Here is a 22,792-nt window from a genome sequence, read left to right on the forward strand (position 1 = left end):
GAAGAGGGGTGCCCTCTGGTTTGGGCTCCGTAAATCTGTAAATGCATTCTAGCTTAGAGGGGAGTGCGTGGGTGTGTGGTCAGTGGGAATTTGCTGTCTGTGCCTACTGTTGAATCTGTACGTGTGTATGTGTGTCTGTGCGTGCACAGGCCCTGATTTACATGTGGAACGAAGCCCAGGCGTGTGTCCGCATCAGCACGCATGCCCCTATGAATATGTGTTTGTACGTGCATACAGATCCATGGGTGTGTGCAGGTGCGTGCAGCCTGGTGCACACGGCTGTACCCGAGCGTCCTGGTGCCCATGTCTGGACCCACGTGGCTCTGTCCACGCACCTGCCCAGAGCTCCGTGGGCCACGCATCCGTGTCTGTGGGTGCGGCCACAGGCCTATGCACACACCCGAGCCCGTGGAGGCCGACAGCTGTGTTTACCTGTGTGCACACGTGTGTCTCTTGCACCCCGGGGCCTCCCAGGGCTCATCCGACTGCAGGAGCTCATCATGGCCCCGTCGAGGTACAACATCCGCCTGAAGATCCGCCAGCTCCCCCTTGACTCCGACGACTCGCGCCCCCTGCTCAAAGAGATGAAGCGGGGCAGGGAATTCCGCATCATCTTCGACTGTAGCCACACCATGGCCGCCCAGATCCTCAAGCAGGTGCGTGAGTGCTGGCCAGCCCGGGGGATGGGGCGATGCAAGGGATGGGCGGGATCTGCCTGCCCCCTCCCCCCGCCCCGCACCCCACCAGGAGGTGGCCAGAGCTCAGCTGGAGCCCAGCTCTGTTTCGGTCTGGCTGTTTCTCGGCAGCCGCAGAGTGGAGCCAGTGTGGTCTTCAAGGTCTGAGCCAGCGCGAGGGTGGGGTGATGCCAGGGCTGAGCCTAGCCTGGCGCCTGGAGGCTGTTGCATCAGTGCTGAGGCTGCGGGTGGGAGGCTGGGGCTGCCGAGGAGGGGCCGGAAGCCGCACAGGGCAGAACATTGCGGGGAGTGCTGGGAGGCCTCGGGGTGGCAGGAACAGGCCCAGGGGGGCCTCACTGCCTCGCCGGTGATGCGTTCCCCATAGCCCGCAGCACTTGCTGTTACTCTCTGGCTACTAGGAGGTTTATTGAAGTTCCCTGCACCATCTGCTCAACTCTGCAGTGACTGTGGGGGAGGGAAATGGCTCTCGGTCCTGGATAGGCCTCTCTTCCTTTCCAGACACAGCCCAGCATGGCATGCTAGGGACAAGAGCCGTCTCTGCCAGCTACCTAAGAAATAAACAGCAAAATCGCCCACAACCTTCGTGGAGGGTGCCGCAGCTGAAACCCAAACCATTCACATTTGTGGCAGTGCTTTGTGTAAAAGGCAAATTACATGGTCCCAGAAAGCGTCCCTGGTGATTGAACGAGGCCTTCTGTGGAGCTCTAAGTCATGGCCTTGCGAGATGCAGGTGGTGGGGAGGAGACACGGGCAGTGCAGGGGGCTAGGTGCCGAGCCAGGATAGGAGTGTTCAAGTCCCGGAGGGGCTAGGGGGTTCCCAAGTCCCACCCTCCAGTCGGGCCCTGCAAGGGGTGCCCAGGCGGTCTGGGAGCCAGTGTCTTCCCCCCAGCCTCCCTCACCCCCAGGAGGTTAAAGAGCTCGCTTGGGGGTTTGAATCTCGCTTCTGCCCTTGGGTGTTGTGTGCCCACGATCAGGAGCCCCCGTGTCATCCCCTCCTCTGTAGCGGCAGCCAGTGATCCCTACCTTAGCCGGTGGCGGAGGATTCTGTTGAGATGAGGCAAGGAGAGAGTGTAGCCCAGTGTCCGGCACTGGGTGTGGGGTATCCGTGGTGTGTCTGTGGAGGAGACTTACGCTCCCCAGAGACCCCTCACCCCTCCTCCCTGGGTGACGGACGGCCAGAGCTTAGCGCTTCCCTTTTCTTCCTGGCACGGGTAACAGAGTAACAGAGACAGCCACAACCCTGGCTGGTCACACTGAGGAGTGACCATGTGCCGGGTACCCGGAGCCCCTCACTTAGCGCCCCCGGGGCAGGTGGCAACGGCTATCATGCCCAGTTTACAGGTGAGGAAACTGAGGCTCACAGGGAAAGGAAGGGGCCCGAGGTCATCCAGCCAGAAAGAGAGAATTTACTCCCACATCTGCCTGACTTGAAAACATCCAGAGTTAAGGAGACGGTATGCTCCGCTGAACACCGAACTCCGCAAAGGTGATCGCGGCTGCTGACAGAGGTCTGGTCTGAGCGTCTAACTTGCTGATGTGGGTTGTGAATCTCTAAGAGGGCGAGAGAATGAGCGGCACTTTTCCAAGTGTACCTGACCCCGGGATATTTCTCCTCCAAAGCACTTAGGGGGCCCGGCATTCTGAAGAACTCTGTGGAAAGTGCATTATGGTCGTTAATATTATAGATTAGAGGTTTCTAATAAAATATGTAAATGAAGGTAATGCAGCGTTCGTGATGATACATAGCATAATGTATCATCATAGTAATTACATAGTAATAATTCCATAGCAGCCGAGCAGCCTGCCTGGTGGTCAGCTGGACCAGGGAAGCCAGGCTATCTCCACCTCCAGGGAGGCTCAGCCCGAGCAAAGCCTCTCCTCCTCGGGCCTGGCTGGGCTGGGGAGGGCTGGGCTTCCTCACACCTCTCTCTGGAGCCAGGACAGAAGGCAGTCTGGGGCTAACTCCAACAGCATTTCTCTAAGTGTGGCAGGCCCGGAGATGCTCACGGAAAAGCCAGACAACTGGGCCCAGCCTGGCCCTGCGGAATTTGGAATCTTTGCATGCAGAGTATGGCCCAAGATTCTGCATTTTTTTAAAAGATTTTATTTATTTATTTATTTATTTATTTATTTGAGAGAGAGAGAGAGAGAGAGAGTGAGAGAGCACAGGGGGAGGAGCAGAGGGAGAGGGACAAGCAGACTCTGCTGAGTCGGGAGCCCAACGCGGGGACTCGATCCCAGGACCCCAGGATCCTGATCTGAGCCAAAGGCAGGTGCCTAACTGACTGAGCCACCCAGGCGCCCCAAGATTCTGCATTTGAATCTGTCCCGGGTGACTTGGCTGCACACTCCAGTGCAAAACGCACTATCATCTGCTAGCCAGTCATTGTTACTTCGGGGAGGTGGTCTCGAGGACATCCCACTCCAAGTGGCCTACCTCCTCTGAACCCCCGCCAGTCTGGTCCTCCCTGCTGGGGTGCAGATGGGGAGGGGGCTTCTCGGGTACCCCCTGTGGACTGATGATGCTCTGCTCTCCCGCAGGCCATGGCCATGGGCATGATGACCGAATACTACCACTTCATCTTCACCACGCTGGTAACGTACCTCTGGGTCCTGGCACGGGTCAGGGTGGGGTCCCCTCAGAACAAGGTCAGCCAGGTGGGGACCGTTGCGGCAGCTGGAGGAGACTCAGGCTGGCCTTGCTTCCTAAGGCTCTCGGTGTGGCCCCAGGCAAGGGCCCAGAGACATCTTCGTGGCCCGCCCACGTTGAGAAATGTCCTCGAGTTGTGACTCAGGGCAGTGAGTCTAGACCTACCTATGTCAACACAAGCCCCTCTGATGACTAGCCAGTCATTAACCTCCCTGCCTCAGTCTCTTTGTCTGCAAAATGGGTGCGATGATAGCTTCTACCTCCTAGAATTATGAGCTCAGAAAGTAAAATGAGAGCAGTGCCTGATTTGTGTGAAGACCGTTGCAAGTATTAGCTGCTCTTATTAAGATGACCCTCGGCTCCCAGCCCACACACTTCCCCACGGATGTCTCAGTCCTCACGCAACAACAGGAAATGCTGCTTTGGATTCCTGCAGCATCCGTGCTGAAGTCTGCCCACTCACTGTCAGCTGGGCCAGCCCACCTGCGGGCTCCAGATGGGTCCTGTCCAAACTCAGAGAACATTTAGGGCCATTTAAACCCATTAGGATAATTAGTTGTGGCCTGAAATCAGCAGAATGAAGAGATCCCTGTGCCAAAGGGGCACCCACACATAGCCTCCCTGCCCCGGAGCAGACATTCTAGCGCTTCGCTGGGGCCCTGGGTGGACTCTTCCACCCAGCCCGGTTCTGGGGCACTGACTTCCTGGCCATGAAACAGGCTCCCGCCCTCCTCGTCAGCCTTGCTCCAGCCCAACAGGCTTCTGCGTTCCCTCGTCCATCTGGCACCCAGGTAACCCTCCTTCCCCAGCGCCTGGGCTCCGGTGAGGGTCTCATGATGCCTGGCACGGAGGCCCCGCCCTCAAGGAGCTCCCGTCCTGTGTGGTCCGCACCTCCACGTCTAGCTCCTTTGCAGGTGTGTGCCATCCCAGGCCTGGACGCGTGGCCGTGGCACACAGTGGAAGGAGACACCCGGTGTGGAGGGGTTGGCAGAAGGTAATTTGAGGCAGGAAGGCAGATGCTTAAACAGGGCCTTGAAGCATCAGTAGGAGTTCACCAAGGAGAGAGAGGAAGAGTATTCTACACAGATGGAACAGCATAACCAAAGGCCAAGAGGCAGGTTAGCTCTTCACTGGAGAGCTGGGGCTGGCTCAATCTGACTGATTGCTAGAGCCCGTTATAGTCATCTGCTCCCAAATCCACGTTCAGTGATAGTGCGGAGGTAGCTTGGGAGTCGGCCTTGGTGGAAGGAATATTCATACCACAGAAGCTGGCAAATACTACAAATAAGGGTTTGTAACCTCCCCTCCGCTGAGAGCTGGTTACTAAGCATTTACCAGCACACCGCTCTTTCTTCCCCACCCACTGTACTCTGTGCCCTTGGCAGAGTTCCTGATCTAGGGCTCAGATCTGGGCATCTGCTGGGAGTCATGTTGGGAGAAAAGGATTCTGGAAGCTGGTGACTGAGATTGGGCACCTTCTTCCCCAAGTCCCTTCTGGATTTCTACACACCCAAGCTGACTTTTCCATGTCGTGTTATATCCTGGAAAGTCATTGGAGGCTGGAGGATGAGGCCGCCAGATCTCCCATATTCCACCTCTGTTTGGAGCTGCGATCAGGGCAGAGGAGGAAGGCCGGGAAGGTGCAGTGGGGCACATTCATGGGCCCAAGGCCCTGTCCCTGCCATGGCAGCCCTGTCCATCCCATCCTGGGCATCTAGGGTGCTGAGACCAACTTCTGGGCCCTTAGCCCTGTGGCCTGGCTCGACCTTTCAGGCAAAGCTCTAGAGAAGGGACCTCCCTAGTGACCCCATGTTGTTCTCACTGATGCCATTGCCTTCCTGGGGTCAAGGTTAGAGGTCTTGGAGGGAAGCTCAGGGCAGGATCCTAGTGTTGTGGGTTGTCTTGCAGCCCTAGACAGGATCCACTTCTCTTACTTTTTCATTTCCTTATTCAGGCATCCATTTACTCACTTCCGGCAGCCACGTACAGATGCTCTCAAGGCCCCAGGTTCTGAGCTAGGTGCTTGGGTGGGAGAGAGTATGCAGAGATGGATCCACACAAAGCTCACCAGTTGGCAGGCTTCCTTCATGCATATAAGGATCAAGGACTGTGCCCAATTCACCTGCCCATCTCTGGTGCCCAAAGAGTGCCTGGCATGCAGTAGGTGCTCATTAATGCTTGGATGAGTGAATGACTACCATACAAAGTAGAAGGTAATCCGTGAAGTTATCAACACCCTTGTCATGGCAACAGTTAAGACCAGGGACTCTGGTGCCAGCCTGCCTGAGTTAGAGTCGAGATCCTTCCACTTCCTGGGCAAGTTATTTCAACCTCTCTGGACCTCCTTTTCCCATCTACAAAATGGCCACAGTGACAGCGCTACCTCATAGCACTGTTAGGCTGAGCGTGCTCTATCTCGAGTGCCTGATGTTTATTGAAGTAGTAGGTAAGAGTTCAGTGGATGAAGTACCTCTTGCTTACGTCTTCCGTGTATTCAGCATACGTCATCTCATCCACAAATTCAGAATGCCTCTCCAAGGGAGGTGTGATCTCCCAACTTTACAGGAAAGTAGAAACTGAGGCTCGAGAGGTCACCCAGCAAGAAAGGGGCAGAAGGAGGATTTTTACCAGCTGGAAGCTGTCCAGCTCTGGAGGCCTCTGCTGGGAGCTGTCACGCTGAAAGCCCGCACGAGGCAGTGGCTGGCCTCCTCTGGCCACACGCGGCATCGATGGTCCAGATGCGGTGATTGACACGAATGGGGGGAATGGAGCCTCCACAAATCTCAGTAGGGCCCATTCTTCACGGGTTCCAAAGCCCTTTCTCCACATTGCTGCTTTACCTCTTCACAGGGCAGGGGTTTTGCTCCCCATTGATAGATGGGCAAACCTGGGACCAGAGAGGTTAAGTGACTTGCCCAGAGTCTCCCAGCAGATCAGGGGTAGAGGCCTTGGCTCCTGACTGCCGGTCTTGTGCATGGCTGTGCCAGCCCCCTGCCCGTCCTCCGCCCCGTGCCTCTCTGAGGGCCCGGGAGAGTGACTACCCAGGGAGGCACAACCCTTACACACGAACAGCTCCATAGTCTGCAAGGGAGTAGGTGTGTCGGCGTGTGTCAGCGGGGAAGGGGTCCACCAGCATCTCTCCCAGCTGCCCCCTCGCCGCCTGCCTGCCAGGGCAGCAGCTGCGTGTCCCTTGGACCCTCCACTCCAGCCCGTGTCCCACTTCGGCCTCGGCTCCCACTCCGCGATCCTCCTTCCAGCCCCCGTGAGCTTCAGAGTTTACCTCGTGATCCTGCCTCTTCACGCCCGTTGGTCAGTCGAGGCTGTATTTCGGGAGGCCGGTGGCATCTGGCATTTATTTGCTTCCCTTTCGGAAACCCACGTCACCAATGCTTCGCTGCTAAAAAATTCTCCGAACTTGCTGCTTTCACGCAGTAGACATTTTAATTACCCCAGTGGCCATAATCAGCTCCAGCCAGCTTCAAGCCCTTCCCAGATAACCCGCGTTACTCAGCCCCAGCTGAGCCCCTGGTGCATGTCATGTGTAGGTAAAAGCCTGGAGGTGAAAAAAGAATTATAATAAATTAATAGATAAGCAATCACAATTAATGCCACTTCCCAGCAATAACAGTTATATCATGGGAAAGATATTTTCATCTGTCATTCCTTAAGGCAATGTTTTCCGAGCTTCGGCTTCTACCCAGTCAGACCCATGGGGTGCTAATGAATTAGTCTATTATGTTATGCTGAATGTTTCTAAAAGGTCCCTCGTCGATACTGAATTCAGTGTGTCAACATTTGGCATCAAGAACAGCAACTTTTTGCCAAGCGGCAAGGTTGCCCGTGGTTCACTGTGTACGGCGCTTGGGGTCTCCGCTCAGGGCAGCGCGGACACAGAAGCAGAGCTGGACAAAGAGGCCTCTTTAGCAGCTCCCGTCATCCCTGCCCTCGTGTCACGAGAGTGGGGACACTTGGTGCCGCAAGCCCTACAACACTTTGCGCCCCAGGCTTAGTATGACAGGGAAGGAGGTGACCCCAGCAGTGATACCCCATCACCCCCTCCCCGGGTTGGAATGGCTGCGGCCACCCCGTGAGTGTCAACAGAACACATGCTACGTCTAGAGACCGGAAGGGCTGATGTCACCAGCCCCCAAGCCGCCCACCAGGGCCAGGGATGCCACCCTTCGCACTGAGTCCGGTTGGCCTCTGGTCCTAGAGGAGGGTGAACCGAGTCATGGACGCCCTGGGCACGCTGATGCTTTGGCATCTTTCAGGCCTTAGGTAGGAGGTCAGCACTGTATTGGAGAGGAGGCTGGGCCCCGTGCTGGGGTGGAGTGAGGGGGGCGTCCCCTGGGGGCAGAGGTCAACTTCTCTTCCATGGCCCTGGCAGTGAGCTCCAGCCCCAAATTCACATTCTCCATCCTGCAAAACAAAACTGTTCCACCTCCCCTTACCTGCCTTCTCCAAAGGCGATTTGGGGGAAGATCTCTTGATACTAAAGCGGACCCCTTAAGGGTCTCACTCTCCCACCCCCCCAAGGCAATTTACCAAACCCTTCCTAGCCTCCAGCTTCATTGAGAGCTCCCCCGAGAGGAGGATGTGAAACACTAGTCTCCCATCCCAGGCCCTTCCCAGCGCTGTTTAGGTGCCCCAGAGAGCTACTCGGCTGGCTGACCCTTCTTTCCACTTTGGGTGACAGGGGTGTTTGGCTCAGGGGTTCGGGGGGGAGACAGGCACAGACACTAACAGTTGTAATCAGTGGGGGTGAAAGCCAAGAGGTCCCAGGATGAAAGCAGAAGCCTCCCTCCCCGACCCACCCTGTTGTGCATGTGTAAAGGAGTAGTCAGGGGAGGCTTCCCGGAAGAGGTGCTACTTGAATTGAATCTCAGAGAATAGCCCACCCAAGAGGGTTGAGAAGAGAGACAGTCCAGCCAGAGGCTAAGATGCACAAATGCTGGCATAGCGATGAGAAGCTGTGTGATGGGGGCAGGGGCAGGCGTCAGCGAGGAAGGGAGAAGGGGAAAGTGGTTTGGTTCCTGAAACAAACATGGGAGGGGGTGGGAAGAAAAGTGGGGCTGGAGGGTGGTGGAGAGCTTTGTAGACTAAACTAAGGAACTTGCACTTCATTCTGAGAAGGCAGTAAGGATTTATAAACACGGGAGTGACAGGGTTGGATTGATCCTTCTGAGAAACCCCTCTGAATGCTGTGTGGACTGCAGGCTGGTCACGGGACAGGGGGCGCTTGGGAGCTGGACTGCCTGGGTTGGACTCCAATTCTCCACAGGTTAGCTGTGAAGCCTAACCTCTCTGTGACTCAGTTCCTTCCCCCGAAATGGGGTGATAGTAACACCCTCCTTGGATAAGGTGGAAATGAGAATTCAGCGAGTTAATGCGCAAAAGGCACTTAGAACGCGGCCTGCTGTTCCGAAGTTCACAGGAGCTCATAGCTGTTAGCTCATCGCGAATGTTCCTATATTGCCAAGACGCGTAAGGCAGGAAGGACCCAACGCCTCTCTGCTCCTCTCCTCTGACAACCGGGCATGTCTCTGGGGCCGTATCCCATGACTGTCACAACCTGCTGCCAGAGAATATTGGTCAAACACTTATCTACGTCTACCATGCACCAGACATGCTCTGCGCACATCCATGAACCCACTTCTTCCTCATGACAACCCCACCCGCTAGGTCCTGTTATCATCGCCTACATTTGGCAGCTGAACCCACCTGAGGTAAGGAGGGTAGATGCACCTGGAACCCAGATGGCCTGGCTTCGCAGTCTGTGCCCCCAGTCTTTGCTGGGGCTGTCTCCGTGTGCCACGCTTGGGAAGGCGCCGTGGGGAGAGAGGCCTCCTTCTGGGCGTGCCCTCCCCGCACCCCTCCGCTCCTCTGATTCCACACATGTCCCCAGCTCAGCCCCGTCAGGAGTCATGACTTAGATGAGGGACTTCTCAAATCACAGAGTTGCCAGGCCGCACCCCAGACTCTCCATGGCCTATACTCCCCAAAAGAGCTCCAAAGACAGTTCGGGTGCATATCGCGTGTTTGGCAACCACTGGGGCATAAAGCACAGGCGTTTTTGAATAAGACAGACGGCGGTGTACCACCCGCTGTCCAAGTGTGTGGGAGGGAAACCCTGGATTTGGAATGCTTCTAATTTCCATGGTGTAAATACTCCCCCCGCAGCTGGTATCAGGTGACCAGTGTGAGGTGACTAGAGGCAGGAAGAAGTGCGAAGTGCTAACAGTTAGCTCCCACAGGCCAGTGTGAGCCAGCTCCAACACCCCACTGAAACAGGCCTGGGTACAAATTTTGCTCTGCTTTTTTTGAGCTTTATGACCTCAGGCAGGTCACCTCATGCCCCTGACCCTGTTTCCTCATCTGTAGAAGGAACACACTGTTAAACAGCTACTCTGCAGGGGTGTCAGGATGGGGTGGTATCCTCCATGTGCAGGGCTGAGGGCAGTACCCACACTCCACTCCCCACTGAGACTGGGGCAGGCACCCTCTGACCCACTCAGTGAGACCCCCTCATCTGCTGACGACCCCACCTCCTGCTCCCACCCAGCCCCTTCCCCATCCCAAGTCCTGGCCTAGAATCAGCACCCTAGCTGTTTAGGTAAAGCTAGGACTAAATTTTTTTGCCCGGGGTTCAAGTCTGCTCCAGATCTCTCCCCAACATCCTACTCCCTAAACTTTCAAAGAGGAAGCCAACACCATGCATTCCAGAAGGAGCCCATTTTGAGTGTGCAGCAGGAGTAGGAAGAATTTAGCATCAATCGGGAATATGTGAGAGACCAAAGGAAGCCAGCACCATGCGGAAGAGCTGCTCCATGGGCTCATCATTCCTCGCGCCGCCATCGAGTTCATGGAAGCTTGGACTATTATGGGCTGGGTCTTTTAGTCCCAATGACTGCAGCCATGCAGAGAACAGTACAGCCCATGGGCTGTCCTGCCTCTCTCCCAGCACAGGATGGAGCATATGAGTTGAGGGACCCAGGAAAAAGGATGGACCAGAGGCTGGGACAGAAGACAGCTTGATGAGGGTAGAGCATAGAAAAGAATAGACAGTTGACCAGGAGGACCTTAGGACTCAGTTTCCCAAACCACTAGTAGGAAGGGGCCAATCTAGATCATCATATGTTTTCTCAAAAAGTAAAAAAGTGACTCATGCAAATATAGGATGAACATGTGTCAAAGACGTATTCAGTTCGTTAACAAGGGAGCAGTAGGATGGTAACGCTGGCTCAGAGAGCTTTGGAGGGATTGAATTTTTATTGGGAGGGAAAAACACCGAATAAGACTGCTCAGTTAGTTACAAAATGGATTAATGTCCTGCAAGGGTAATAAGCCACCACAGTGGGTTTTATCTTTTCAACGGGCAACAATCTCCAAGTTTACCCAGAGTCTGGGCTTCAACCAGTAGCTGACGGTGAAGTCAGACCTGGGCGTGTTGTCCCAGAGAATCACACAGTGCAGGGCAGGCCTGGTAAGGGACGCTTCCATACTACATTGAACAGAGATGCTGCTCTCCTTCTGCCTCATTTACAAGCTTGGGAGTTTTTGGGTTTGTTTTGTTTTGTCTTTTAAAGACCTTATTTATTTATTTGACAGAGAGATAGCAAGAGCAGGAACACAAGCAGGGGGAGTGGGAGAGGTAGAAGCAGGCTTCCCGATGAGCAGGGAGCCCAATGTGGGGCTTAATCCCAGGACTCTGTGATCATGACCTGAGCTGAAGGCAGATGTCCAACGACTGAGCCACACAGGCGCCCCATTGGGGAGTTTTTCTTAACAGGAGGGAGCTCTGCTCTGCTCCTCCTAGGCTACCACCCCCTACCTCTTCAACGCTGCCACTTCTTCTTAGCTTAGCACCTGGCTTCTCCCTCCGTGCACACACCCCGCCCAATCCCTCTCTGCCTCCTTGCCCCACTGACTCCCCTTGCCCCAGAGCTGGAGCTGCAGAGGGGCTGGTGATGTCAGAGGTGAGGGGAGAGAAGAAGGCAGTGGTATTCCTCGAGTCCCAAGCAGAAAGACTATTTTTTTTATTGAATTATAATTGACCTACAGTATTATGTTCATTTCAGGGGTACAAGATAGCCAATTGGTATTTTTATACATTACAAAATGATCCCCACAAAAGCTTTGGTTATCATCTGTCACCATACAAAGTGATTACCGAGTTGTTGACTGTTCTCTATGCCCATTACATCCCCATGACTTACTTATTTTATAACTGGAAGTTTGTACCTCTTAATCCCCTTGACCTATCTTGCCCATCCCCCCACCCCTCTCCCTTCTGGCATCCACCAGTTTGTTCTCTGTATTTATGAGTTTGTTTTGTTTTTTTAGATTCTATATATAAGTGAAATCCTACGGTATTTGTCTTTCTCTGTCTGACTTCACTTAGCATAATGTCTTCTGGGTCTATCCACAGTGTTACAAAATGGCAGGATGTCCTTCTCTCTTATGGTTGAGTTACATTCCTCTGTCTGTATACACCATGTCTTCTTTATCCGTTCATCTAGCGACAGACACTTGGGCTGCTTCCATATCTTCTATTGTAAACAATGCTGTAGTGAACATAGGAGTGCACCTTTGTTTTCAAATTAGTTTTTCTGTTTTCTTCAAATAAATACCCAGAAGTGGAATTGCAAGATCATAGGGTAGTTCTATTTTTAATTCTTTGAGGAGACTCTGTACCGTCTTCCAGAGCGGCTACACCGGTTTGCATTCCCACCACCAGCACGCAAGGGTCCTTCTCCACATCCTTGCCAACACTTGTGATGTCTTTTTGATTTTAGCCATTCTGACAGGTGGGAGGTGATTGCTTCTTGTGGTTTTGATTGGCATTTCCTTGATGATGAGGAATGCTGAGTATCTTTTCAAGTACTTCTCCCTTTCAGCCTATTCATTTTGTTGATGGTTTCCTTCACTGTGCAAAAGCTAGAAAAAAACTATTTTAAAATAGTCTTTTTGGGGGCGGGGGATACAACAACTCCCTTCAGCTTCCCTTGGAGATGCCCAGGCCCAGTGCTCTTTGTCCTCCCAAAGTGGGCACCCCCGTCATTGGAAATGACCATTATGACCATTATCAAGATCGTCTGATGTTCTGGGCCAGGCCTTTCATGTGAACTGCTGCACCGGTCCTATAAAGGAGGCAAGAGCCCCATTTTGTAGATGAAGAATCCAGCTGAGCCACATGCAGGAGGTCCAGCGGCAAGTCGATGAGGTCAGCCACCAGGTGGAGGGCGTTCCAGCTGATCCCCCGTCTGGTGCTCCTGTGGGTACTCTACCACCGCCGCCGAGCCTCACCTCGTGCAGGGCAGGGCTCTGCAGGGAGTTGCCGCCTTGGGCTCCTGGTGCTCAGAGAAGGGCGTGTGGGGCAGTGGTGGCCCGGGTGAGGGGTGGCTGGAGTTTACAGCAGTCCACACCTTTATTTACTTGAGCCTCTTTCTGTCAAGGATCTGTATGCGTTAGACCTGGAGCCCTACCGCTACTCAGGGGTGAACCTGACCGGGTTCCGGATCCTCAACGTGGACAACCCACACGTCTCGGCCATCGTGGAGAAGTGGTCCATGGAGCGGCTGCAAGCAGCTCCCCGGGCAGAGTCCGGCCTGTTGGACGGCGTGATGATGGTATCCCAGCCAGGCGGGCCAAATCCAGGGGCACCCCTTCCTCGGCAGCCCCCCTTCCCTCTTCTGTCCTCTCTTCCCTACTTCCTCCCTATCTCTTTCTTCCCTCCCACCACTTCCCTTCCTAAGACCTGCTCTGGATCAGCCAGACCTTAGGCTGGGCCCTGAGAACACAAGGAATCAGACACAGCCCCACCCCCACCCCCAAAGGAGGCTTGTAAACAGGTTGTTACAAAGTCTGGGGGTAAGGACCCGTGGGTCCTGGGCACAGAGGACTTTGAGCTGTAACCAGCTGGAGCTAGGGACGCAGGAAAGGAGAAGGTGGGACAGGGCCTAGGAGAACAGGAGCGATGGGTTGAGGAAGGAGAGCCTAGAAGGAGAAGGTCTGAACTGCAGAGAGGGTGGGAGCTGGGTGTCTGCCGAACAGCAGGGGCGCCCAAGCCCGGCCTTCACGGAGGGCATGGACAGGGTCACCCTGGGCCTTTCCCTTGTCAGGACCCCATATGCCTGGTGGGGGAGGGGCAGCAGCTTGGGCTCAGGACCCTCAGGGCTGGGGAGCTGCTCTCAGGCCCTGCGCCCTCCCCTCCAGACTGACGCGGCCTTGCTGTACGACGCCGTCCACATCGTGTCCGTGTGCTACCAGAGGGCCCCGCAGATGACCGTGAACTCCCTGCAGTGCCATCGGCACAAGGCCTGGCGCTTTGGCGGCCGTTTCATGAACTTCATCAAGGAGGTGAGTGTTCCCCGCCGTCACCCCCCAGGGCCTCCTTCCTGGGGGTCTTCGGTGCTGCAGAGCAAAGGCATGGGTGTGGGAGGCAGGCAGAATCGATTTCCAGTCCACACGAATCTGGGCACATGGGTTCACATCTCTGAGCCTCCGTTTCCTTGGGTGAAAATGGGCTGGACGGGACCCATCTCACAGGGCGATTGAGAGGGCTATGGCCCTGGAGCCTAGGAGGTTCTCTGTGGGCGATCCGAGTTGTCAGCAGGACCTGCGTGGGCTTTCCAGTGCGGCAGATGAGGGTCTCTGCCCCTGGCTGTGTGACCTTGGGCAAGCTGGAGAACCTTGCTGAGCCTTGGCTGCCTCATCTGCAAAATGGGGTCCAAAGCATGCCCCCTGAGAGGGATGCCAGGCAGCTGAGACGAGACCCCTGGGTGGAAAGGGCTCAGGGCAATGGCGGGGCAGTGGAGGCTGGTCGGATAATCAGCCCTCTGAACTCCTCTTCACATCCCGGGTCCTCCGGGCCCTGGCTCTGCTGGCTGCGAGGTGGTTGTGAAGTTCCATCCGTGGGGCTGATTCAGAGGAAACAGGAGCAGAAATCTGTCCTGCTGCGAGACGGCCATTGACACTCACAGTGCCAACCGGTAATTCTGAAGGACTCTCCATCATCCTTGTCCTCCTAAGCTGCGGACGGCTCTTCACCGCTCCCATTTTACAGGCTGGGGAAGCTAAGGTCAGGGCCAAGCATCCTGGCGACACCGGGATGAGCTATGTGACTTTGGGTGAGAGGATTAACATTTTGATTCTCAGTTTCCTTGACTGTAAAATGGGCATAAAGAGTACTTGCCTCAGTGTTGTTGAGAAGACGGTGTGCAAACTGTACACGGAGCATCTCGCCCAGGATGTGGGCAGAGTCAAATCCCAGTAAGTGGTGGATGAAGAAGGCTCGGGGAGAAAATCGGGGCAGGGTTATCCTGGGCCGGAGGTAGAGACCATGTCCAGGCGACTCCAGGTGCCATCGAGAGAAGCCCTCAAGGAGGGTTGTAGAATGATCTCTCCGTGGCAACCACACTGGACCAAGGCGAGGCAGGCTACCTTTAGCGTTCAGTTATTCAGCAGCTAGTTGTGGGCCTGCTGGGCGCCAGGCCCTGGGATCCAGTGGGGCTGAGACAGACGAGCCCCTGCGTTCACCAAGCTCACAGCCCAGGGAGGGAGCAGACATGAATCGAGTCCTCGCATTCAGGGATGTAATCCCATGTGCAAAGGAAGGCAGCTCCAGGGGGGTATATAGCACAGAGACCCACCACCTTACATGCAGCAGACAGGGTGCCTTTCCCCAAGGGCTGACGTCCCCCCCCTGCTGCTTGGGAAGGGCGCTAAAAGGAATGGGGATGGGACATGGTCTGTAGAGTTGGACGCTCGTGCCCGTGGAGCTCATCTCTGCCTCTCCCAGCTGTGTGGCTTCACACGCGTTCCTAGACGGCCCCGAGCATCCGTTTCCTCACCTGGCAAACACCCCCTTGCCGTCGTGGTGAGGGAGGCATGAAGTCCTTGGCACCAGCTCCCCTCACGCCCAGAAGGGGCTCCATCCGGTGTCAGTGGTGTTGGCAGAAGAGGACCGTGATGGTCCCTTCTCATCCAGCCCCTCAAAACTGCAGAGGAAGGCTGATTGTCCAGTGCCCTGAGCAGGCCTGGTTAGCCTGGGAGATGACCCACTTGTCTCCCGGGAGCACTGAGGCCTGACTCCTAGCCCCTGGTGCCTCCTTCCTGGGCAGGCCTCTGACGGAGGGGCCAGAGGCCCTTATGAGGGGGTCAGTGACCCAAGCCACAACCCCGGGCCCCTTAGGAGCCACCCAAAAATGCCTTTGAAGCTTCACCTATTTTTTTTAGCTGTGTGACCTTCGACAAGCTGCTGAACCTCTCTGCGCCTCCAGTCTGCCTCTATACTCTGGAGATTTTCCTAGGGTTGTTGCAGGATGAAGCGAGTTAGGGTGTGTGTGAGCACTTAGGCCAGAGCCGAGCACAGAGTAGATGCCCAGCAGAGGGGTACCGTTATGTGGTCTGTGTCGTCACGACTGCCATCACTGTGGCTTCTCGTTCCCTGGTGGGTTTCCAGCTAACGAGTATCCCTGGGCCACATAGCTTCGGGGACCCTCACCCTGTTCACCCCTCACCCCTTGGAATTTTTGAGGCTCAGTCTGCAGCCCTGAGGGGAACAGGTTCGTCACTGCCCACACCAGAGGAAGGGGCTCCTTTCTCCCTGTCGGGGCTGACCGGCCCGCTTTGGTGTACCTCCTCTTTCCCGGCCGCTGGCCCAGTGAGTGGCCCTCAACACTCACGCTCTTTACAGAACCCCTTCAGGGACATCTCTGTGACACCTGCACCTTAGGGCGGTGGACACGGAGGCCCAGAGCAGCCACGTGGCTTGCCCACAGTGCCACAGCTGCCCGAGCCTGGGACCCGAGTGCCCTGCTTGAGCCCAGCACACCGTCTTCCCTCAGACCATTTCCAAGTTGCCCGTCTCCCCCATCTGACTGCGTGACAGTAAATCATTTAAAGACTTGGCATTTCCGAGAGGAGCTGGAAAATACCAGGCCGGAGTTCAGAGCGTGTGAAGCATCTTTCATTTAGCGAGTCTGGAGCGGTGGCTGGAAGGGGCGGGCAGGCCGGGAAATGTCACGGGGAGGGGCTGTCCCCGGCTCCCTGCCCTGCCCTGGCCCTGCCCACCCACCCGGGGCCCACAGGCAGTCTGGGCCCCTGCTGGCATTTCCTTCCTCTGTAGCTGACAAGGGGGAAGGCTTGGCTCCAAATGAAGGTTTGAAGGCACCTGCTGTGATTTCCCCTGGGGGCCAGGAGAGAGCCTGAGGGTACAGAGGAGGGGGAGCCGGCCAGAGCTGAGCCTCTCTCTGAAGCCATAAACAGTGGTCTTCACCTTCTCTGATCTTTTCATCTCTCTCCCCAACCCCGTTTCCGGCCCCTGGGCTCTAGAAGCCTCTCCCACAGAACTTGGTCATGGTGAGGCCAAGCTCTTCAGCTCTGTTCCTGCAGACCGGGCTTCGGCCCTGCACCACCATGATGTGGGATTTGTATATGGCTCAGCCCCTCTTTGAGCCTCAATGTCTATGACCCTAAAATGGGGGCGACAGTGACACCCACCTGGCAGGATTGTCATGAGACAAAATCAGTGCATTCAGGGAAGGAGGTTAGCCTTCTATGACAGGATTTCTACTGAGGCCTCGGGCCCTGGCCCAAGTGACCAGCCCTCCTCCCAGCCAAGCGCCAGCCCTAGTCCAAGGGAGCTCCATGGAAGGAAGCAACAAAGGAGTACTAATAATATAGACCACTTAGGGCGGTGTAGGCTAGGCACTTGCTAAACACTTTATACATCTTTTTTAACACTTTTTTAACACTGAGGAAACAGGTCATTTTCCCCTTCCCGAAGCTCGGAGAGGTTAGATCACATTCTGTCCAACTCCTTTTTTTTTTTTTTTTTTTTTTTAAAGATTTTATTTATTTATTTGACAGAGAGAGACACAGTGAGAGAGGGGAACACAAGCAGGGGGAGTGGGAGAGGGAGAAGCAGGCTTCCCGCCGAGCAGGGAGCCCGATGCGGGGCTCGATCCCAGGACCCTGGGATCACGACCCGAGCCGAAGGCAGACGCTTAACGACTGAGCCACCCAGGCGCCCCTGTCCAACTCCTTTTAACAGCGTCCCGGACCCCTTCCAGGCCTCACCCCTCTGCCTGAGTTAGTCTACCTAGCTGCTCCCCCCTGCACACTTCCCACGATGCCTTAGAGCTGCCCAAGTGTTTGGAGAGCCCCGCGGGTGTCACTGTGGCCTCCAGGGATCCATGATCCCATGAACTTGGGTGCCACACTGTGAGCGTAAGCATGAGTGTCAGTGGTGTTGGGCCAGGGAGAGGCCCCGGAACCTTTTTCAGAACCTCCAGGGGATCCTGACCCCAGTGTGGCAAAGCAAGGACTGCGATATTCAGGCCTCCCCCCTCCACATGCTCTGGCGCCTCCTTCCCCAACCCTGTCAGCCCCCAGCTCCCCCTGGTTCCCAAGGACTCCAGGTTTGTTCTCCCAGACTCAGAAAGTCAGTGGCACTGGGGCGTTCACCTGGGTGCCTGCGGCCTCCTACCTCCACGGAGGAGGGAGAGAAAGGGCATAGCTCCAGCCCGGGTGCTGGGACCCTGGGACCCGAGCGGCAGGGTGGGCTCTCATCCACTTGGTGAGCTTGGGGGATGTGCTGGCCCCAGGGGGCCTGCCTCCTTGTCTGTGAAATGGGGATGGCGACCTCACCTGGCCCGCCCGCCAGGGCGGCAGGTTACATGCTCGGAGCAGCGGGAAGTACTTCGTAGGTATCCTCTGGGCCCCCAGGAAGGGTATCTTCTAGAAAGGAGTTGGCAAATCTTTTCTGCCACAGGCGGGAGAGTGACTATTTAGGCTTTGTGGGCCAGATGGTCTCTTTGTAACTATTCAGGCCTGCAGGCACTGGGCCAGAGAAGCCAAAGACACTAAGTAAACACATGGGTGTGACCGCGTTCTCATCCACTGTTCACAGAAACAGGCCGCGGGGGAGTTGGGACCGCCAGCCGTGGATTGCCCATCCCTGATCTGGAAGAGTGGGGCTCTTCTCAGCTCGGGTCCGGGGTATTCTCTGAACCCTGGCCTTTCTGTGCTAGCCATGTTAATGGCAATAAAATATCACAAAAGCTGGCATTTGTTTGGGGCTCGGGTATGTACCGTGCACCATCCTAAGTATTTTATGGGATTTATCTCATTCCACCCTCGTGGCATTTTGGTACTATTACAAATTCCATTTTGTAGGGGCGCCTGGGTGGCTCAGTCGTTAAGTGTCTGCCTTCGGCTCAGGTCATGATCCCAGGGTCCTGGGATCGAGCCCCACATCGGGCTCCCTGCTCGGCGGGAAGCCTGCTTTTCCCTCTCCCACTCCCCCTGCTTGTGTTCCCTCTCTCACTGTGTCTCTCTCTGTCAAATAAATAAATAAAATCTTTAAAAAAAAAAAAACAAAAAACAAATTCCATTTTGTAGAGGAGGAACCTGAGACAGAGAGGTGAAGTGGAATCCTCCAGGTGGCACAGCTAACTGCGGTTGGACCCGGGCCTTCTGACCCCCGCGTTCTTAACCGCGACCCCGTGGAGCTGGGGCCAGCAGCGGCGGTGGGGTAGCTTCTCTGTCTCCTCCGGCTCTCCTCCAAGCGTCTGGTCTTCCAGCCAGGGCTGGCTTGGCCCCTTGGCTTTTCCGCCTCCACACAGGTCTCGCCTGCCCCAGGCCGCCCGCCTGCCTCCTTGCCCCTCTCTGGGGACCCACCACGGGCTCCCCCGCCTCATGGCTTCAAGGCGGGGGCTCAGTTGAGTGCATCTGAGATCGATGTTGTACACGAGAAGGTGCAAATGTAATGCTGGCTAAAGAGCATAATAGAATTTATGGAAATCGCTGGCTCGCACCACAGCCCGTGCAATGATGGAGGTGATTATTAATTAATCATGGTCTTGGGGGAACAGTATCAGTGCAAAGAGTAATTAAAATGAAGCATTGTACAGTTGTACCGAATGATGATTTATGAGCCCGAGGAATTGCCGCTCTGCCCTCTCCCTTCCGGCAGGCTCAATGGGAAGGATTAACTGGACGGATTGTTTTCAACAAAACCAGTGGCTTACGGACAGATTTTGATCTGGACATCATCAGCCTGAAGGAGGACGGCCTGGAGAAGGTACGTGGGCTCAGAAGAGGGAGGGACAAGACCTCGGGGGTTTGACATGCCCTGGCATGGCCTGTGCCTTGGTCCTTTGGAGAACATGAAGGCGTGGTTGGGCTGGAGGGGTGCAGAACCCAGTGGCCTGGCTGTGGCCAACACCCAAACTGTCACTCTGTGAGCAAGGGCCACCGGAGATGCTTAACCTGGGAAAAGTAATGAAAGGCTCAGGGGGCAGAAAGACAGACCTGACTTTGGGTAACAGAAACTTCCAACAACGAGGGGGTGCCTACCTGGGAAGTAATGAGCTCACTGTCACTGGAGGCATTTAAGCAAAGATCAAGCAACATGGTTGCCTGTCTGGGAACTGGAGTTGGTTCTTATCCTTGGAGAGAGGTTGAAGCGCATGGATTCTGATTCCCCCCTCTTGGTTTCTAAGTCCTCAGTGATTCCAGGGGGTTTGGATGAGGATAGCAGGCCCTTTGGGGGCTGGGGCCTCCATCTGGACACCAGCAAATGTTTGTAATGAGGCCAGTTCTGCTCTCTGGGAACAGTCCACGTATTCTGTCGAGTCAGGCTGCTGGGCTGAGGAGATTCAACATTAGCCCCTAATTCTGCACATCCTTGGGGCCTTTGGGCCAGGGGCTCGGCCACCCCCTCTCGCACCAGGGCATCTGTCCCGCCCTGGGAATGGGGTGTATGAAGTGCAGGAAGCAAAAGCCCGGAGAAGGAGGGGCTGGCCCTGAGGTCTCTGGGCCTTCAGGATGCCCTGATTACTCTCCTGTCCACCCCTGTCTACCCTGGGTCAGGCCTCTCCCTTGGATGATTTTAGCACCCAGCCCTGGCTTCTTCACCTCCACTCCTGAGCCTCCGGCCATCCTGAGTGTATACACACACACATACACACACACATGCATGCATGCACGCAAAGCTTCCCAGCGCACAGCCCTGCCCCACTCCGCTGGTGCCCGTGGTTCCCCAGCACCGAGTGAAGCTCCGGCCTCTCACCTGAGCCTTTATGGCTCTCCAAGAAATAACCCAGCCTGCCTTTCCAGACCCAGCCTCCATGGCCCCCAAAACATTCCCCACGGCCCAGCCATGCCCACTCCCTCGGGCCCTCCTTTGCCCACGTGGTCACCCTGGTTGTAGGAGTGGCCTCTGGCTCCCGGGTTCGTTCCCTCAGGCACACGCTTGGCTCTGGCTGGGTTGTACCTTGTGGCCAAGTTGACTCCATTCACTTCTGAGTTTCCCCACAGACGCCCGGGAGCCCCCGGGCAGGGGTGTCCAGGGAAACCCCACCTTTCCTCTGCCACTCTTTCGTGCCACATACAGCATCAGCCCCTTAGGGACAGGGGTTGTGGCTTCTGCTCCTAAGATCAGGGAGACGAGCTGGTCCAACCTCCTCACGCTACGAGTCCTCGAGGAGCAGTCTCCCGGCTCCCATTTAAACCCGGCAGCGCAGGGGGGCCCTTCCTGGTCCACCAGCATTGCTGCAGTGGGATCCACTCAAGTGGCGTCTCATTTTTGCTCTCTCAGCTGTTGGTCTCTGGGGCTGGCCTAAAATTCCGAGGGTGGCAATTAGCCGCACGTACACCACGGCGGCGACCGGCGACGCGCTCCCGGGGCCGCAGCAGACCTCAGGAGTGGGTCACGAGAGCACTCCCCATCTGAGCCCATCACAGCAGCCTTCTCCCAACCAAGGACAGGGTGCCTAGAGCCAACACCCGGGAAAAGCCCTCCTACTGTCCCGGGACGAAGGCTGACCTGCGCCCTCCGGAGGCTCCTGCTTGCAGCCACCTGGAGCGTGGGCAGACAGCCTCTGCGGAGCTCGGGCCTCCTCGGTCCTGACTGTTCTCACATCCCCGGGGCACCTGGGGCCTAGCAGGGCGCATGCAGCTGGAAGTCCATAGATGCTTGCGGGGGCCAGGGTTTCAGCTGCTCAGGAACCGCTGGACGGATGTCTGTGGGCCCTCCGGGTGGGCTGCTGGGGACCCTCGTGAGCTCGGCCAACTTGAGAGAAGGACCTCTGACACCGTCTGCCTGTCTCTCCTCTGGGCTCAGGGGTCTGCACAGACAGAAATCCTGCCTGGAGAGGGTGCTAAGCCCAAACACAGCCACCCTGCCTCTTGTCTCATGGCTTCTGTTTGCTAAGCCGGGTCACACTGATCCCGCCAGCTCCCGCCGGGGGCTCTGGGAGGATTAGGGCAGAATTACCCAGGCATAATTACATGGCTCCCTGCTATCAGCTTTGCGCAGCTCTCTGAATGGGATGTTTGCGTTCGGCCTCTCTGGTTAATTGATTAAGTTTCCTGAGTGCCCCCCAGCTAGGCCAAGGACAGAGTGGGCATGCCAAAACCTTCCTTGAGGGAGAGGACCCGAGAGGGGGGTGGAGCCGGGCAGCAGTGGACCTTCACGAGGCCCCGGGTGTTCGAAGGATTGGTCAGCTGGATCTTCCCTGGCCTCCTCCAGCTTTGGGCCTGATGGCAACAAGCGCACTGTGGGGACACAGATGATGCCACTTTGGCCACCCTGTCTGCCAGCTTTAGAAGTAAAACTGCAAAGCTAACTGCTCTCAAACCCCGCGGCCCGCAGGGAGGGCCCTCCTCTCTGGTCTCCCACCCCCAAAACAGCTACAAAGACCAGCTCCTGCCCAGGGTGCCTTCCTGCAGGTGACACGTCTCCTCCACTGTAACCCATTCTGCAAATGCTTAGTGAACATCTCCCTTGCTCCAGGCCCTGCCCTGGGCTGTGGAGGGTGCATGGCCTCGGGAGGTGGCACCAGAGCGGAGACCAGTGAGTGAGCAGCTGGGTGCCCAGCCTCTTCCCCAGGAAGAGGGGGGCCCACCAGGCTCAGAGTGCCTCTGCCCCAAGACCCCTGATTTCCTAGTGCACCTGCTCCACCCCTGGCTGAGCTGAGGTCCCTGGACTGTGTTTACGCTCACCTTCTCCTCTGCATTTTCCCCACCAGCTGTGCTGGGGTGCCAGCAAGGGGGAGGTGACAGAACTCTGGAGACTCGACACCTTGGGCCCTCCTCCCAGAAGAAGAGAGGCAACAGGGTTGTCCAAAAGGTTAGCTCACAGCATGTTAGCTGTGATGATGCTCCCGAGGAAGGGGAATGAGTGGATGGTCTTGTTGGTGTGGAGAAAGGATGGAAAGACTGGGGGTTTAGCCCCTGTTTTCTGTCTGTCTGTCCATCCAGGTTGGTGTGTGGAGTCCTGCAGAGGGGCTCAACATCACGGAGGTCGCCAAAGGCCGAGGCCCTAATGTCACCGACTCTCTGACAAACAGGTCGCTCATCGTCACCACTGTGCTGGTAAGAGCCTGCAGCCCCAGAGGAGGGATGGTGTCAGCCGGGGATGGGCTGGAAGGACCCAGAC

General features: G+C 56.1%; 1 protein-coding gene across 3 annotated transcripts in view; it reads left to right on the plus strand.

Annotated features, from left to right (window-relative positions):
* The window catches only part of GRIK3 (glutamate ionotropic receptor kainate type subunit 3), a 221,768-nt gene that overhangs the window by 146,975 nt on the left and 52,001 nt on the right, over window positions 1-22,792 (plus strand). For all 3 annotated transcript variants that reach the window (XM_032387647.1, XM_032387639.1, XM_032387657.1), the window contains exons 4-9: window positions 475-656; window positions 3,237-3,290; window positions 12,801-12,974; window positions 13,561-13,704; window positions 19,325-19,432; window positions 22,615-22,728. In XM_032387647.1, the coding sequence (XP_032243538.1) occupies window positions 475-656; window positions 3,237-3,290; window positions 12,801-12,974; window positions 13,561-13,704; window positions 19,325-19,432; window positions 22,615-22,728 (776 nt within the window). The remainder of the gene's footprint in view (window positions 1-474; window positions 657-3,236; window positions 3,291-12,800; window positions 12,975-13,560; window positions 13,705-19,324; window positions 19,433-22,614; window positions 22,729-22,792) is intronic.

The sequence above is a fragment of the Phoca vitulina genome, unplaced genomic scaffold (genome assembly GCF_004348235.1).
Source record: "Phoca vitulina isolate PV1807 unplaced genomic scaffold, GSC_HSeal_1.0 scaffold2, whole genome shotgun sequence".
NCBI classification, from domain to species: domain Eukaryota; kingdom Metazoa; phylum Chordata; class Mammalia; order Carnivora; family Phocidae; genus Phoca; species Phoca vitulina.